This window comes from Caloenas nicobarica, chromosome 3 (genome assembly GCF_036013445.1).
Source record: "Caloenas nicobarica isolate bCalNic1 chromosome 3, bCalNic1.hap1, whole genome shotgun sequence".
NCBI lineage: Eukaryota > Metazoa > Chordata > Aves > Columbiformes > Columbidae > Caloenas > Caloenas nicobarica.
Window position 1 is genome coordinate 114,491,976 of NC_088247.1, and position 16,200 is coordinate 114,508,175.

At 41.2% G+C, this 16,200-nt stretch overlaps 1 protein-coding gene across 6 annotated transcripts in view; it reads right to left on the reverse strand.

Annotated features, from left to right (window-relative positions):
* The window catches only part of PCSK2 (proprotein convertase subtilisin/kexin type 2), a 199,910-nt gene that overhangs the window by 72,437 nt on the left and 111,273 nt on the right, over positions 1-16,200 (reverse strand). For all 6 annotated transcript variants that reach the window (XM_065632887.1, XM_065632885.1, XM_065632886.1 and 3 more), the window contains one exon: positions 10,244-10,348. Coding sequence is in view for 1 of the 6 variants with exons in the window: in XM_065632882.1 (XP_065488954.1) it covers positions 10,244-10,348 (105 nt within the window). In the remaining 5 variants the exon portion in view is untranslated. The remainder of the gene's footprint in view (positions 1-10,243; positions 10,349-16,200) is intronic.

Below are 16,200 nucleotides of genomic sequence, written 5' to 3' on the forward strand. Positions count from 1 at the left end.
CCTAGTCCCGTTCTCCCCCTCAGTATGGAAGTTTACAAGCCCAAGAAGCATTATTCAACCTCACCAACCCATGACATACATATTAGCATTTTAATTACTATTGGCTATTCTCAGCTGTTAGAGGCACACATTTTGCTGAAAAGCCATGTTCCAATGCAGCATCAAATAATTACTGCAGTAAACTCTTCAGAAACAATTTAAATCTAAACCCTTAATTCATTTCCATTGTATCTTCAAATACTGCAATCAACTTTCTCTGACCTTTGTAAACCTCTTTTTGTAGTCATGGAACACATCATGCATACAAGCAATGATTTCACGGATGTATTTGTAACTTCTTGTTGGCATTTGCACTGTTGAGTTGGTGGCAAAAAAAAATAATACTATACTTAAGATACTGCATACACACTTTCAAGATCTGGAAGTACACAATGCTTGTAGCAACAGTGTTTCGGAACAGATTGCAATAAACCAATAGACTGAAATGCTGTTCACAAAGAAAACACTCATCAAATTTTAAGCAACAGTAAAGCATATTAAATGGGATGTGTGGATGCACTACATAATACATTTATTATGTGATATAGTAACATATGCCATTATATAGATTCTTTGAGTTTGCATCTGCTAGTAGAAAGGTGGTTTGTTTTGTTTTGTTTTTAATGTCACAGCCCTGTGACACAAGCCCTGGCCAGATACACCAGAAAACTGCACCAAAAAAAAAAAAGTTCCAGTCTTATGTTGTTATTGATTTCACTGTACACATTCAGCTGCACCACCTTTTACTTATTGCCCATGTCATATACAGTAAATGGTTCTGGTGATCTAACTGTGCACACAAGAAACGCAGTCACCGTTTCAACAGCTCATTTTTCTGAAGTCAAGAAATAATAGAAATAAACCGCTATAAGTCTATTTTGTTTTATTTTAAATCTATCATCTCAGAGCCTAAAATACATGGGCATCATATACTATCAGGTGCAATATTTTAACTAATTATATATTCTTCCCAAAGCATATGTCAATCAATGTATTTCCAGTCTTTCAAAAGGGTTTAACTCAAAGGCAGTTCTCCAGTCTCCAAATTTTCTGTTAGGCTTAGAGATTTGCCAAAAAAAAATAGACTCCAAATGTCTTGAATAGCTCCTGAGGAAGTTTTTCTAGCATACAATTTACTCGTATTGAAAACAAGAAGGTAGAGCTGAATACACACATTTTCTATAATGAAGTGACGTTAACTCCAAAGATGGGCTTACACATCCGAGTCTGGATCCTGTCACAGGTCTGTGAACAGCAAAAAGATTTGTTGTTGTATTGGTATTTTCTAAAGTGTTGGCAGCTTGGGAAGGGACAGTATTTTGAAGCCCCACATTTTGTGCCATCACTGGACTCCTGGATCCAGTGAATGCCAAAATGCCCATGACCTTCAACGACTGTCGGCTCAGCACACCAGAGACCTGCATTTCTTATTCAAAACCAAACCAAACTTGTCCCAAACAAAAGCAAACTTGCGTAGCACACCAGGTTCCATGTTAATCCAAAGTCATTTGCTCACACTGTCCATTCTTCTCAGCACCCTACTAACAAAAAACCCTAAACGATATATTCTCACTACTGCCACTGCTTGTATTGTAATATTAAACAGATCCCACTCAAGATTTAAGGTTGGAAATTGCACAGACAAGTAACAAAGGCAAGGCCGGCTCCACAAAACAGAGACTTTTCTTCAGGCAGGGAACAAGAGGGAGACAGGAAAAAGCAGAGGGAGACCAGGGAGCGATGCTGCAGTCAAGAGAACAGACGTCACCGTTAAAGCAGAAACTTCACTAATGCCAGTTCAGCAGTTTACGGGCAGCAGAATGAAGGCTGAATGTGGTCAGCTGTCTCAACAGGTTTTTGTAAACTTACTGAACTTCCATGTGGTTACGAGTATTTTTGAGGAATAAAAGCTCATTTTATTGCCTTACCCCACATTACCCCACATACCACGCTCGGCAATATGAATATGTGAGTGGAAACGACTTCAAGAGGAGGAATCAGCCACCCCAAGCCAGTTACGATCACTGTCCAACCTTGTCTCAAACCCACTGACCATGTGGACTCCACAGTCCCCAGTGGCACCAGGATAGCAGTGCACCAGCACTTTTATTTTTGGAAAATTCTGTGTGAATCTGCAGAGCGCTGTCTTATCAGTCTATTATCTTGCAGTGCATTCATTTATATTTCCTCTAACAGAAATACTTTCAGCTTACCCTGTAATTTTAGTTATAAACTATTTCTGTAAAAGACACATGAATGTTTGAGTTTTATGTCACTTTGATAGTCTGTTATTTTATTATGTGCAGCTAATGGTGCTTTTTCATATAATACACCTAAACAAAACTTCCAACAGTCTCCAGTGCTGATGTTGATGGATTTTTTTTTTCTTCCCTGAAGCTGTCTTTCTAGTTACTAATAAAAACAATAGATCAATTCAGCTTAGCTTTTACATAACCCTGGGAAGAACTGCATTTGCTCCAGTAGCAAACTGTTTGAAATATTTAATATTCCATACTCAATAGCGTTGTGATATTTTACATTTGAACTCTATTGCGCATCACAAATACAATATACATGCACAGTCCAAATATGAGCCAGCAATGGCACACTTAATATTACGAATTTAAACTCAGAAACTGGGCAATTCTTCAGCATATGTTTAATATACTCTGCAGTGAAGGGGACTACTGTGTCCAACTAAGTGACAGCTTAAGTATCTGAGTGACTCCAGGCCTCACTATTTTTTATATCAGAGAGTTCTTTTTATTTTTAGTTTATATTTATTTTTAGTTTCTATAGAAACTAACTCCTATGCAATAATCATGATATCTCAATTAAAGATCAGCTAGCTCAGTGCTTTACAGCTGGAGTCACTGTTGGTCAGCTATGCAAAACCCAGCTGAACAGGGCTTTCTGTGAGCAGTGCATCTCCATCAACCCTTGTTGCGCATGTAGAGTCTACAAAGGCCAGAGACAACAAGAAACAGGACTCCCCCAGATTCAGACTTCAAAAAGCAATCACAGGGAATTTAGCAATCATTATTTGCAGTGACAACAGCCATGCTATCTGTATAGTAGAGTCATGAATCAAATTTGCTACTCCACTGAATTTCCAGCTTTTTTCTTTTGACATTGTCACAAACACAATGTCATGGCCTGAAGACGAGCTTATCCCCTGTGCTCCGGAGGCACAGCATTACCCCCTTACTTCTGTCAGAAGCGCAAGAGTGGCAAAATAATTCCTTAAGTAGTGGGTAAACATTTTTTCCTCACTTACCAGACACCTAAATCTCCTCTTTGCAGCCCTGTTAATTTCTTCTTTGGAATAAGGAAGATGATACAACACACATACCATATTTCCTCCAATTACTTACTCTTGTCCTACCAGCTGTGTGACCCTTTCTCTTTCCACATCTAAACTCTAGGTTGAATTCCACTTTCCGATGAACTGACTCTAACTGCATCTGATTTTTTTTTAATAGGGTGCTGTAATCTGTGCTGCTTCTTCCTTTTAATTTTCTCAGATAACCCTACTCATGAACTTGTACATTTAAATAACCATCCACCACCCTGCAGAGGGTCTAAATATCATAAAAGCAAAATGCTTCATTTAAGGGTTGAATTCTCCCAGTAAGACAACATATATCAGATCAATTATCACAAGATCTAATACATATAGCTGACTAAAGCTTCCTCAAGAATTTTTTTTTCTTATAATGCTTGCCAACTGGCTTAATTATGAATTAAAAATACTAATTATTAGGAGCGGGCCCTGAGCTGTATTTGAAAGCAAACCAAATATAGTTCAAGATTATATCCACCTGAGAAAGTTATTCATACAAGAAACCAGCCTCTCTCTGTGAACTGGAACAGATTCCTGGAAACCCTTCCTCGGATCCACTGGATCAAGTGTAAGATGACTTAACAGCAGAAAGAGATAAACCAGGGATCCATTCATTGAAAACACTGCCTGTTTTCTGCATAATATGCTTCATTTTGTCAGGATGATTTATGACAAAAATGTCTTTAGTTCTTGTTTGGTGAACAAGCTGGCAATGCAGCTTCATTCATCAGTGTGTAGGTTTGAGGGTGGCTGGGTTTTTTTCAGCATTGGAAAGAAGACATTTCCCCTAATGAGTTTTCCTTGGCTGTTCAATATTTATTACAGGTACTTAAGTAGAGCTTTTATTACTTAATGTTCCATTTCCTTCTAAAAGCATAACACCGATGCTCAGGTAATGCTGCCCAATAGTCTCATAAAATTTTTGGCAGCTCCAAACTTTTTCTGGGCATAATCCTACCAGCATGCGATAGCATATATTAGGGCAAAATGCTAAACAGGCTTCACAGAGAAGTCTGTCACCTCTACCACCTACAGCATGAATTTACATAAGAGCCCTGAAAACATGAAGGGCTTTTTATCCTGCCATTTCCTCCTGTCTCTCTGTCCTACCAAGCACATCCAAGCATCCCTGCATGGCAGAGAACTAAACAGGGGACCTGAAGCCTCCCCCCAGAATTGAAACTGCGTAGCAAGTTTTGGGCATTACAGTCACTTTATATAAGGTTTATTCCCACAGAAGTTAAAAGCTCTGTATAGATCTGGGGTCACTGCTGTGGAGAACTGCATAGAAATTTGCAGATGACACCAAGCTGAGTGGTGCAGCTGACACGCCTGAGGGATGGGATGCCATCCAGAGGGACCTGGACAAGCTCGAGAAGTGGGCCCATGCGAACCTCTTGAGGTTCAACAAGACCAAGTGCAAGGTCCTGAACCTGGGTCAGGGCAACCCCCAGTATCAATACAGGCTGGAGATGAAGGGATGGAGAGCAGCCCTGCCGAGAAGGACTTGGGGGTACTAGTAGATGAAAGATTGGACATGAACCAGTAATGTGCGCTTGCAACCCAGAAGGCAAATCATACCTTGGGCCGCATCAAAAGGAGCATGGCCAGCAGGTCAGGGGAGGTGATTCTGCCCCTCTGCTCCACTCTGCTGAGACCCACCTGGAGTCCTGTGTCTAGCGATGGAGCCCTCAGTACGGAACAGGCATGGACCTGTTGGAGAGGGGCCAGAGGAGCCACAGAAATGATCAGAGGCTGGAACAGCTCTGCTGGGAGGACAGGCTGAGAGAGTTGGGGGTGTTCAGCCTGGAGGCTCCACCTTTAACCCATCTCGCCCCTGTCTGCCAGAAAGGGCACAGAAAGTTCCACGACACTGCCGTTGCTAAGGGCTGCTGATTGTGAAGCGGCGGCACTCTTCCCAAGCTGCTGGTCCTTTCCCCCATTAAAGGTGACCATGGATGAAATATCCAGCTCTGGCAGCACTTGGCAACCCCCTGCCTGGCATCACATGGCACATCTGTCTTAACAGGTCGCAATGGTCTGACCACAAGCCAGTCACATTAAGGAGGTATCGGAGGGATCTGAGGCAAAGATGGATATTGAAGATTTTTATTTATTTAATTAAAAGCTTAGATCCTCTGCATTTACAGCCCTCTTTTTTTCCCCTTGTCCCATGACACAAGCAGTTTGGGAGTACTGTTAACCAGGGGCACCTAGAGACTATATGTTGAAGCAGCTACGCATCTGCCCTCCCCGGGCTCCCATACCAGCACAGACACCAGCCAAGTCTCCCTTTCTAATCCCTTTCTGCAACATAACAATTGCCATCACTGGGATGTTTATTTCAAAGAAGTCATCATCTAAGTGCCAAGCTCGCTCACTCTTAGTGGAAGATTTTCACTTCACCTTCCCCCCTCCACAGAAATATATATTTATTCCCCCAATATCAACACAGATGCACTCACATACAGATATCAGTAATGGGACTCAGCTCTTCTCTGTATATTAGAGCTTCTTTCTTGAGTGGGATTAATCTTGGCAGCTGTCTGACAGGAGAGACTGTGTGGGAGGAAAATGGTTTTATCTAAAACTTGAAAGAAAGCAAAATAATCTTCGAGAGAACAAACTGTGTTTCAACTCTTGCTCCTTCAGTGGAAGACTATTTACTAACAGAAAATACCCAACAACAGCAAAAATACAAAAGTATTGCCCTGAAAGGTAACATAACAACCACGCATTTTTTCTTTTCTTTTACTTATGTGGCCACTTTTCAAAACATTTATTAATAATACGGCCGAGTCTCTCTACAGGAGGCCAGAACCTGAGTCAGTTTGGAAAAATTAAAATGAAGCAAATGCCACGGTTTTCTTTCAGCTATGGTGGAGCAGGAAAGGTGTCTGCTTCCCAGTCTGCCTCTGCTCTACTTTCAGAGACAGGAGACCTAACAAACAAGGCAGTATGAAGTATCTCCATATTTCTGATTTATTTTTTCCAGAGCAACTACACTGATGAAACATACTACTGTTCCACATAATTAAAACCAAACTTTGCTCTTACAGAAGCTTTATTTCCCCTTGTTTGCAGGGAAGTCTCCCTTTGAAAAGGTCACCTAGATCTAAGGTTGCATTGTGACCTGCACTTGGATGTCAACATGGACACCCTGTTTCCAGTCTCTCCAGTCTATCCCAGTGTTTCTCCACAGCCTCCTCACTTCACAGGCTGGCTTGATGCCCAAATCACTCCACCTCTTTTCTGACTCTGGGCTCTTGCTCCAGCTTGTCCCACTTATCTCTCCTCACCTTCACGCTGATGGCTGGTCCCATCCTACCCTAGTTGCTCTATGGATTTGTGTCCCCAGGGCCCTTGTCCCCGCTGTCACCTCCTCCCAGCTGCCTGTGACCATGGGCCATGGCAAGGACTGTCTCCCTGCCTGCAGCTCCAGGGCAAAGTAGAGCAGCCACTTAAGTGAAGTTTCCCAATTCAAACCAAGCCTGACCTTTTGGTCTGAGAAATTTCAGGTGAAACAATTAACAGAAAAAGGCAGATGAAAATGCAATTTCACATGGAGAATGCTGAATGTCTTTCTGCTCTGTCTCATCTCATTAAAAATTCCAGCTTTAACATGTAAAAATGTTAAAGGGGCTTTTTTCCCTCCATACAATCTGTTTGGCACCAAAGGTACATATGGTAAAGTAACAAAATACAAGTGCACCCAGAAATCATGGACACAGAAGAGTTATTTCCATGCAAACCTCTCCTGGAAGGTTCTCTGTACCTCAGAGAATGTAGTTTAAATAACTGAACAGTTCCTGTTTGAAGCAGATCAGTTCACTAAGGCATTTGCCGTCCTGATGGTGAGGAGCCCAGGGCAGACAGTACTGTCAGCAAAAGCCATGGTGCTTCCTGCGCCTGCGTGTTTTTCTGGAACAGTTCAATCGCACAACAAACTGTGTGACACTGTTACACACGCCTTCACCTGCTGCCAGCGCTGCTGCAGGCTTCGGCAACGCTCATGTATTAAATAATGTCAAATCGATCATATTCGAGGCTGTTCATCAGCACAAAGATTCAGTTCTTGCTGGATCTCTAGGAAGGCATCTTAATAATACTCCATTTCCAGCCCCTTGACAGCGATGATGTTTATCACACAACCGCTGTATATGTTTAGCATATCTTCAAATTACTTTGGTGAAAACATCCAGTAAATTTTACACAGCAAAGCTTTTTCGAGCATTTTAAAAGACATGCAGAGCATGAAAATGATGCAGTAACCTGTTTCCGTAGTGTTCTGCCATCTATCTCCACGGACTCTTGAAAAACTGACATGGTTCCTCAAGGGACTTAATTGATTAAAGAACATTAATTAATTGAGTGAACATCTGTGCTGGTTTTCAACTAATAATTAAAATTAGCTAGGAATTGTAATCTCCTTAAAAGTGAAAAGTAACTGCAGTCCACTTTCTCACAACATTTGGGTAGGGATAGGAAAAACAGCATTTACTGTAATGGTTCCTGAGAGATTTGTAGGGCCCTGTGGTGGAAGTTTTCTCCCTGGCTAGCCTGACAACAAGAAGATTTTATTCTTGGCTTCATGTGTTACCATATTAACCATGACAGTGCTGACATTCGTTGCTAAGTAAAATTGAATGTAAATGGTCTAGAAAGCTGCCATTAAATTTAGAAATTATTTTTGGAGTTTGAAATTAAGTACTGTCAACACAACTCATGTTTCCACTTATAAGCAAATATGACAGGAATTTTAATGACTTCTCCAAACCCCACGTATAAAAGAAAGAAGGCAAGTAAGAGTAATGATTTTAATTGCTTTCAAACTGTATTACAATAGGCAACTGGCCTACGTGGTATCATAAGAGCTCAAGGACTATCTAACAGGATAAGTAGGAGGGCTAGATGAGAAAATGTCATGTTACATGTGGAAATTAAATGTTGCTTCCATTCCCTTGTGTAACCCATGAGGTCAGCATACACCCAGGATCATCCTTTTCCTACATGAAAGATATTCTTAGTTATTTAAACACAGGACTTTATTCCCTGGGATCAGAGGAGGGTGCCAAGGAGAGTCACGTCATTGCTGTGCAGCACCAGGAAGAACTGGAGATTAACAGCAAAAATGAGACTTAATTGCATGTGACAGAAGCCAACTAAGAGCATAGAGACTGCAAATATCAGATGACTGAAAAGAAAGCACCTCTGAACAAGAAGGTAGATTCATTTAAGCTGTTCTTAATAGCACTGCAGACAGTCTAGAGGGAATCAATGCAAGAGTCGGTCTGGAATTAGTGCAGGAGTGCTCAGACATGTAACGCTGAGGCTACAATGAGAATTGGTGGATTCATACAAATATCACGGATATTTGTAAAATTTTCAGAGGCTTACAGAAATATTTCTTTCCAGTACAGAGTCACTTGCACAATGACTGGACTCAGTCGCTAGTTTGCAATGTGCTCACCCAGTTGTATGTTTTTCCTGAAATGGCTTTTAACAACATTGGGTGGTTCAGGGAAATGAAAGTCACCTCTCTCAGGACACATGCTCGGTATCCACTAATTGTAGACAGTTTCTGAAAGGTTTACTTTCCGATCCGTGCTTGGTAAACGACATGAGGGAAGCCTGAGAATTTCTATTCAAGGCAGACTGAATGGGTCTCTTCCTCACAGCTCCTCACCTGTAGCTGGTACCAGCTTTAGAGAAGGAGGCGAGGAAGAGGGACCTTAGAGCACTGGAAGACCAGCAGCAGCCCCAGGGAATCTGCCAGCACTCGGTTCTCAGCATCTCAGGATGAAGTGATGGGGGAAGGCAGCACCGGGAACCTGTGTGGTTGACTCACATGGCTCCCAGCCACAGGAGTGACCTGCCACGGGCATCCCAGCTGGACCTGGGCCCAGCACCACTTGAGATTTCTGCAGAAGTAGGAAAATTAAGCTGGGAACTCAGACCTTGCTTGCTCTGGTGTCACAACAACAATTACGATCTTATTTAACCTATTTTTTTTTTCTTCCTACTCAATTTTTCATTTTCATACGTGTTCCAATACAATATCTGGCAATAAAATTCTGTCTGAAATAAAACTGTTCCCCCCCTCTTTTTTGCTCACAGTGCAGAGAGTTTAAAGCCTACTGAAGGATTAAAAAAAATAATCTGTTTGCTGTCATGATATCATTCCTATCTACTTTCTTTGGGCAGCAAATACTCTTTTTGTGCTACCTGGCCCCACTCCAGCCCAGTATTACACTGTTGTAAGAACTCTTGAGGAAAAAAAGAATTTGCTAGTGCCAGTTTGTAGCAAAAGGGGCTTTCCCTCCTGTCCGAGGGATTTATGCTTCTGAAAAGTGAGCACACCATTTGCAGACTGCAAGCATCGGCCTCTAAAAGAAATACTGAGGTTTGACAGCATACATTCTCAGCATCTGGGGTGTACACCATTCCCTGAGAAAAAAGTGCCACTGTGACTGCAGAGAAAACCACAAGGTGTTCTGGGCTGGATGACCCATAGATTTGCAGGACATTTTGGGGGGACAACTGCAGGATGTATCCTGGACAGCCCCTCCCCACATAACAGAGACAGAGTGCACTGAGATGTCCCGGAGAATATGGCACCACTGAGTCTTACTGGATAGAGGACACATCTCAGAGAATGCAAGAGTATTTGTAGTAGTGAAAAGAAAAATAAAAGCTCAGGCTGTTTGTGAGGTCTGTGAACACGGCTGTCACCAAGCTTGAAACAAGCATGGGCAAAAAAATTAGCCATGACCACAGATTTGCTCATCACTCTGATCTCATAAAAAATAGTCTACGTCACAAAGAAAACATGAGACATGCACATAATGATGGAACACTTACCCTGGAATCCTTTTCCAGATGAAGTTTGTGTTGAAGACTGCGTCTTCTCCTGGCCTTGGCAATGCCATTGTGATAAAAGAAGTATCCAGTATCTAAAAAAGGGAGCTGAGGAAGGGAGAGAGAAAAAACACATCATGGAGCTATCAGCTATTAATAAGGATGACACAGAAAACTTCTACCTGTGAAGTGACTCAGGCATTTAGAACAAGACTTGTGAAGAGTTACGCCAAAGGGCCCAAATCACTCTTGATAATGTCACTTCTAAGTTACTTTTGAAAAGTGTGCCCAGCAGCATTGAAGTTATTTCCTACAGGTTTACAACATGTAACTTCACTTGTATACACTCGGTACAATTTTCACCTTATGTTTAAGGTCAACAGCGTCAATTTTTCTGAAGGGCTTCCCAAATCACATCAGGATTATTTCCAATTTCCTGACAAAGCCAGAATAAAATAACAAAATGAACTGCTAATGATTTGAAGCTACCTCAAACATCCTTCAGCAATAAGGCATTACAGAAGTGCTTTTCTGAGCCATTATAACGCACCCAAGCCGACGCCGTAAGCAGTAAGGCTGAAAGCCGAGTGATTTCCACTCTCTGAAAAATACGGCATTTGGAATTTCTTCTGAATGCCAGGAAATGGAACATAAGAATAATATTAAGCAAACAGACAGTTCACAGTGTGTGGGTGGGAACAGTCTTGTACGGCTTTACTGTCTAAGACATTTTGGCAGCAAGCAAACACCTCCCAAAGGCTTTCCAGCCCCACCTCAGGCAGGTGCCAGGGAAAGAAGATCCACATCCATCATTAAATGCATTTCTCTCCCCTGGACTGGCAGAGAGTGACTGGAAGGCCAGTTGACACTTAGCTTTGAGAAGGCTAAAAAACATGGTGTTAGAACAGCATCTCACTTCCAGCAGGCAGTTAGAAAGTGCCATTTGCATCTCAAATTCGACAGCTTTTTCCCCAATCCAAACTAATAGGGAGATTCTGGTTGAATGTTTAAGTCTAAGCAAGTAACTGTGTATTTTTAACTTCAGCTTTTCTTCGTAAAAGTTTAAAAAAAAAAAAAAAAAAAAGGCTTTCATTGGGAATTTATAGGTTAATGCTCTGAACATTTCAACTTCAAAGGTTAGACTACCCTGCATGTAAAATAACTACTTAAAAGAGATATTCCCGAACAGCCGTGACAGCCCTGTTCCTCTCCTTTTTATTACCTTTACTTCATGATAACATAAACCTCTTAGCAGGAGTTCAAGCTTCTTTACTGAAAAACTGAGACTGACATCTAGACAGAATATTCATTGTGAAAACCTGGGTTGAATAAGGGTAGCAGGATCTTGCTGCCATAAAACAGATTATTTTCCTGTACACAGGTATACACAGTTCACAAATACAATTTTCCTTCTATGAAATTATCTCCTGTTTCATTAAATCTATCACTGTATCTGGTGCAGTTCTGCAAATGTATTTTGGCATACATGTGGAGTGGGGTGGGAATGGAAGGTTCACAGTGAGTTCTGAAAGTTCAAAATTTGGTCACATTCCATAAATAAGTATACAAGGGTTTTTTTGTTTTTGTGGGGTTGTTCTGGTTTTTGTTTGTTTTTCTTTCTACAAAGCCGGTTTTAAGTTAATTGAAGCATTTAGTATCAATGAAATCAAAGCATTTCATTTTCACTTTTAAAATTTCATTGTGTATGATACATAATACATAAATGCAAAGTAACTTTAAAAAAAATCAAAGCATTTTGTTCTGATAAAAAGACCTCTTTTAAAGTGTACATAAAAGGTTAAGGAGATTTCATCAAAATCATCATGGTCTCTTGGAGCTGATTTGCAGGGCTAACTGGAGAGCTCTTCTGGGCAAGTAATGAGAATATTTTGCATGGACTCCATACACGTGTGAAGAACACAACAGCTGAGGCAGAAGGAGAAATGAGGTTACAAAAGCTCATGGCAGTGGCCACCAAAGTCTCCTGTACTTCACATCCATCCTCAGAGCCACAGCTCTTAAGACTGAAATTCTGTCATCTTTACCAACTGGATAATAAGGTATTTCCATAATCCAGAAACAGCCTTTCCCCTATATTGGATACATTACTCTAAGCCTCAAAATATGCAGGAAAAAAATCTAAATAGCCAGATCAGTTATAGCTTGAAATCCATCTCACCATGCTAACCATTACCATCCATCGCAAGCTGTGGTTCAATTACTCCTCTAATTCTCTCAGTGAAATCAGGCTATTTTCCTTGGTTTTATCTCAGTATCAACCATTCAAATCAATTCCAGACAAATATTGATCTTGAGATTCTTCCATTAAGGAAGACTCAGCAATTTTGAGGATATCTGGCAACATGTAACGTGTATTCACTGTTTATTTTCTGTGTAGCATTAGTTTCTAGGACCACCTAAAATGAAGCAATATATTATATAGGAAACCTTTAAAGCTGGTGTATTCAAGTCTAACCATAATCAAAAGCTATATAAGTTAGTACAACAAAGACCAGATTTATTGACAAAATAATGAATAAGTTTAACCGAGACTATTCCGTTCTGTCCACAGCTATCCCAGGAACCTCTGAGGAACTCGGATATTTCACAGTTCGCAGGGTTTTCACACTCATTCAATGAAATTGGGGCGACAGACAGGAAGGCAACTAAGTGAGGCAATACCTGAAATATGTCATGATCAAACACCACGGACTGTGAATAACGAATAGTAGAAACCAGGCAAATTGCAGGACCTAAACCCTTCAGCAAATCCTTAAAATTAATGAACGCACACAAAGGAAAAGTCAGACACCAGCAAAGGGCCTAAAACGTCACATGCTTTGCTGAGGATTTTGCATTGAGATCTGCAAATACCACAAGCAACCACCAAAGTGCTCCGGTTCTGATGAACTCCTGCTATTGAGTCAGTAAGTGCTTGGCAGCGACCGACGGGCAGGACGCAGGGAGCGCCCAGCAGGGCCCACGTTCCCGCTACTGGCTTCTCCGACTTGGAATCAGAGCAAAATAGCGAAACGAACAGTGCACGTAATGAAGGGAAATGAAAACAGAAGGGCTCCTGTACATAAAAACAACTCCAAAGTGTCACCGGCAATAGCTTCTCTGTAATACTCCCATTGTAAAGCTGGAATTGTATTTGAGTAAAATTCCTATTTCAGCAGCAGCAGGCTCTGCTTGTATAATAACGTGGAGAAATAACACACTCAGCCTGGTAGCTCAGGTTCTTTCTGTAAGATAGAGGCAAAGCTTCCTGCCCTCAGAGAAAAATTAGCAGTTATGTAAGATAACTAATCACTGGAAAGCACTTGAATATTCAAGTGAGGAAGATTATTTAGAGATAGAAAATGGTCTAGTATTGTCTTGATGTTTAAACATGGTCCAATACAAAGTAGGACTCCAAGAATCCCAGGAATTACAGGCCCTTTGTTACTTGCAATATTTGTATGAAATTACTGCTGAAAAATACATACAAGCAAAACCAGAATCATAAACACAACACAGCAAGTAGAAAACCTTATATATCCACCTGTCTCCCTCAGGTTTGCAGGCTCCTTGTGGTTATTAACAATAGTATCTAAAGTAAAGATTAAATCCTGCTTAACCTCCTTCCTGAAAAGGATGTGGACCAGAAAATAGCTTAAAAATTCAACGTTCAACTAAACCGAGGGGAAAAACAAACACACACACACTCTTTAAATGAAAGAGGCCTATTTAGAAAGCAAAATGGCAGGGATGTGCCATTCGGTATAGAAGGAAACAGGGAAGACCTCATATCGTGCACGGTTTTAGCACCAATACCTCCAACTCTGAGGTACCTTGGCTGTTCTCAGGCTACTGCTCCACCAGAGAAGTCCAGGTGTAATTACTATTGAAATAAAAATAAGTTAAATCCATGCTTCCCAGTCTTTCTGCACTCTTCTTCTTACATCTGACAATCTTTCCCCAGCAAGAGAAGATAGCAAGAAATTTACTCTCTGCTGCCGTAGGTGCCGCCCCGCTAAAGAAGGGCTGTAAACAGGCAGCTACAATTCTCCCCTGCCAGGTGTTGCTTCTGGGCGGCCACTCCCTGGTGCTGGAAAGGGAGAAGGAGGGAGGAGAGAAAAAATTAAAAATTTAAAAAAAAAAAAAAATACACGGTCCACTGCTGAGCCCTCAACTACTGATCTGCTCCGGGAAGGAAAAACCAGGCATAAGGCAGCCTGGATGAGGTAGCACACAAGGCTCCCACCCCATTTTGTCTACTTGACAGAGAAAAATCAAACTGCACTTCTTATTTGGTCTTGCCTTGGACAATATACATGGTGGCACCAGATGCAGCTTTACCTGTCTGAAAGCAAAGGACATCAAAGTGCAAAGTGGCGCAGGGTTTAAAGAAAAGAAGCCACAAAAAGACTAAATTCAGACACTGTTCCTCATTCTAAAACAGCAGCACTGGGGCCACCTTCGGCAGAGTTAACACTGAAAGCAACCATAAAAGCATCAGTGTCACTTGACCAGAAGAGCCTGTCAGTTGCAAAGGTATTACAAAGCAGAAATAAATGCTAAAATAAATAAATTTAATAATAATAAAGGTTGAACAAAGCTGCCAGTGGCATCAGTACTTTACCTGGCTCTCAGTGCGAGGTCCGGCATTTTCGGTCTGTCACTAGTTTTAAAAGGTAACAAATGCAACACAAAAATAAAGAGGAACCTTGGTTCCCAGGCTGATCTTTAACATTAAATGTTCCTGACTCCTTATCTTTAACATTAAATTTTCCTGACTCGCTTCAGGGCTCTAGCTGTTCTACATACATCTCACAAGCAAATTAAGGTGCCTGCAGAAAACTTAAGCACAGACCGAATTGCCCTCTCCTTTTTTAACATGATTGATCTCTGCCCAATCTTCCCATTCAGCCTTCTATGCTGTATCATGTAACACAGCATCCTTACAAGTACACTGCTATCTTTTGTGCAGGTTTTCCAATCATTTCTCCCTGATACTGTAATATTCCAAAACCAGCTTACTTGAACCTATTGTTAAGGTTCCCCTCCCAAGTTACCAACAAAGACAATAGTCCGTAACAACCTTGTTTTGAGCAAAATCATTTAAAAATACAAGCAAAGGGTGATTTATAACAAGTTACCCCAGGGTCAACTTCTTTGACCGTCACTAAAATCAGCATAAATGGATCTGTCAGTGAACGAGATTCACAGAAATGAGATTCATCCAGCCAGGCTGATAAAGACCCTCCTCAGGGCTTCTCACCTGCCTTAGCGTGAATGTGTGGCCTGGCACACGAGAGTTCAAACACTAGTGCCAAAGAAACCCTTTGTCTGCTCTGAGGAGAAAAAAAACCAAAACAATACCCATCCCCCAAGCTAAAAAAAAAAAAAAAAAAAAAAAAATTAAATATAATACAAAGCATCTCTCCCCCAGAGAGCACAGCTCCTGACTTTAAAAGGGGCCATAAATCTGCACAGGTGAGCTCTTTCATCCCATTACTGCTCAGTAATTACACCGACAGAATATATGACCTGAACCTGGCACAAGTAAATGTATTTGGAGCCTTCACAGGCCCCACAAGCCTCACTCCTTCAGTTACCATTATAGCTGAAGCACAACAAAGTGCCTCCCAGCAGAAATTAGAAACCTTTTAGAAACCTTTTCATACCAGTTTCACCGAATGCACTGAAGATGCTTATAAATATTCAATATGAATTTTTAAACTCTCTTTCTCTCATTTTCCCTCACCCCAATTAGCATTAGAAATCGTTTTACTTTTAAATACACAGATGGGAGCCAAGTCTGAAGTCAAAGGCGCTCACTCACTCACTATAGCGACGAGGGCCATGTAAGAGTAGAGCCAGCTAGAAACACAGGCAGCCCCAGGCGTCCAAATAACACAGACCAAAGCACCAATAAGAAAGAATTAATCCAACTGTTGGTGGAGAAATGTGAAATA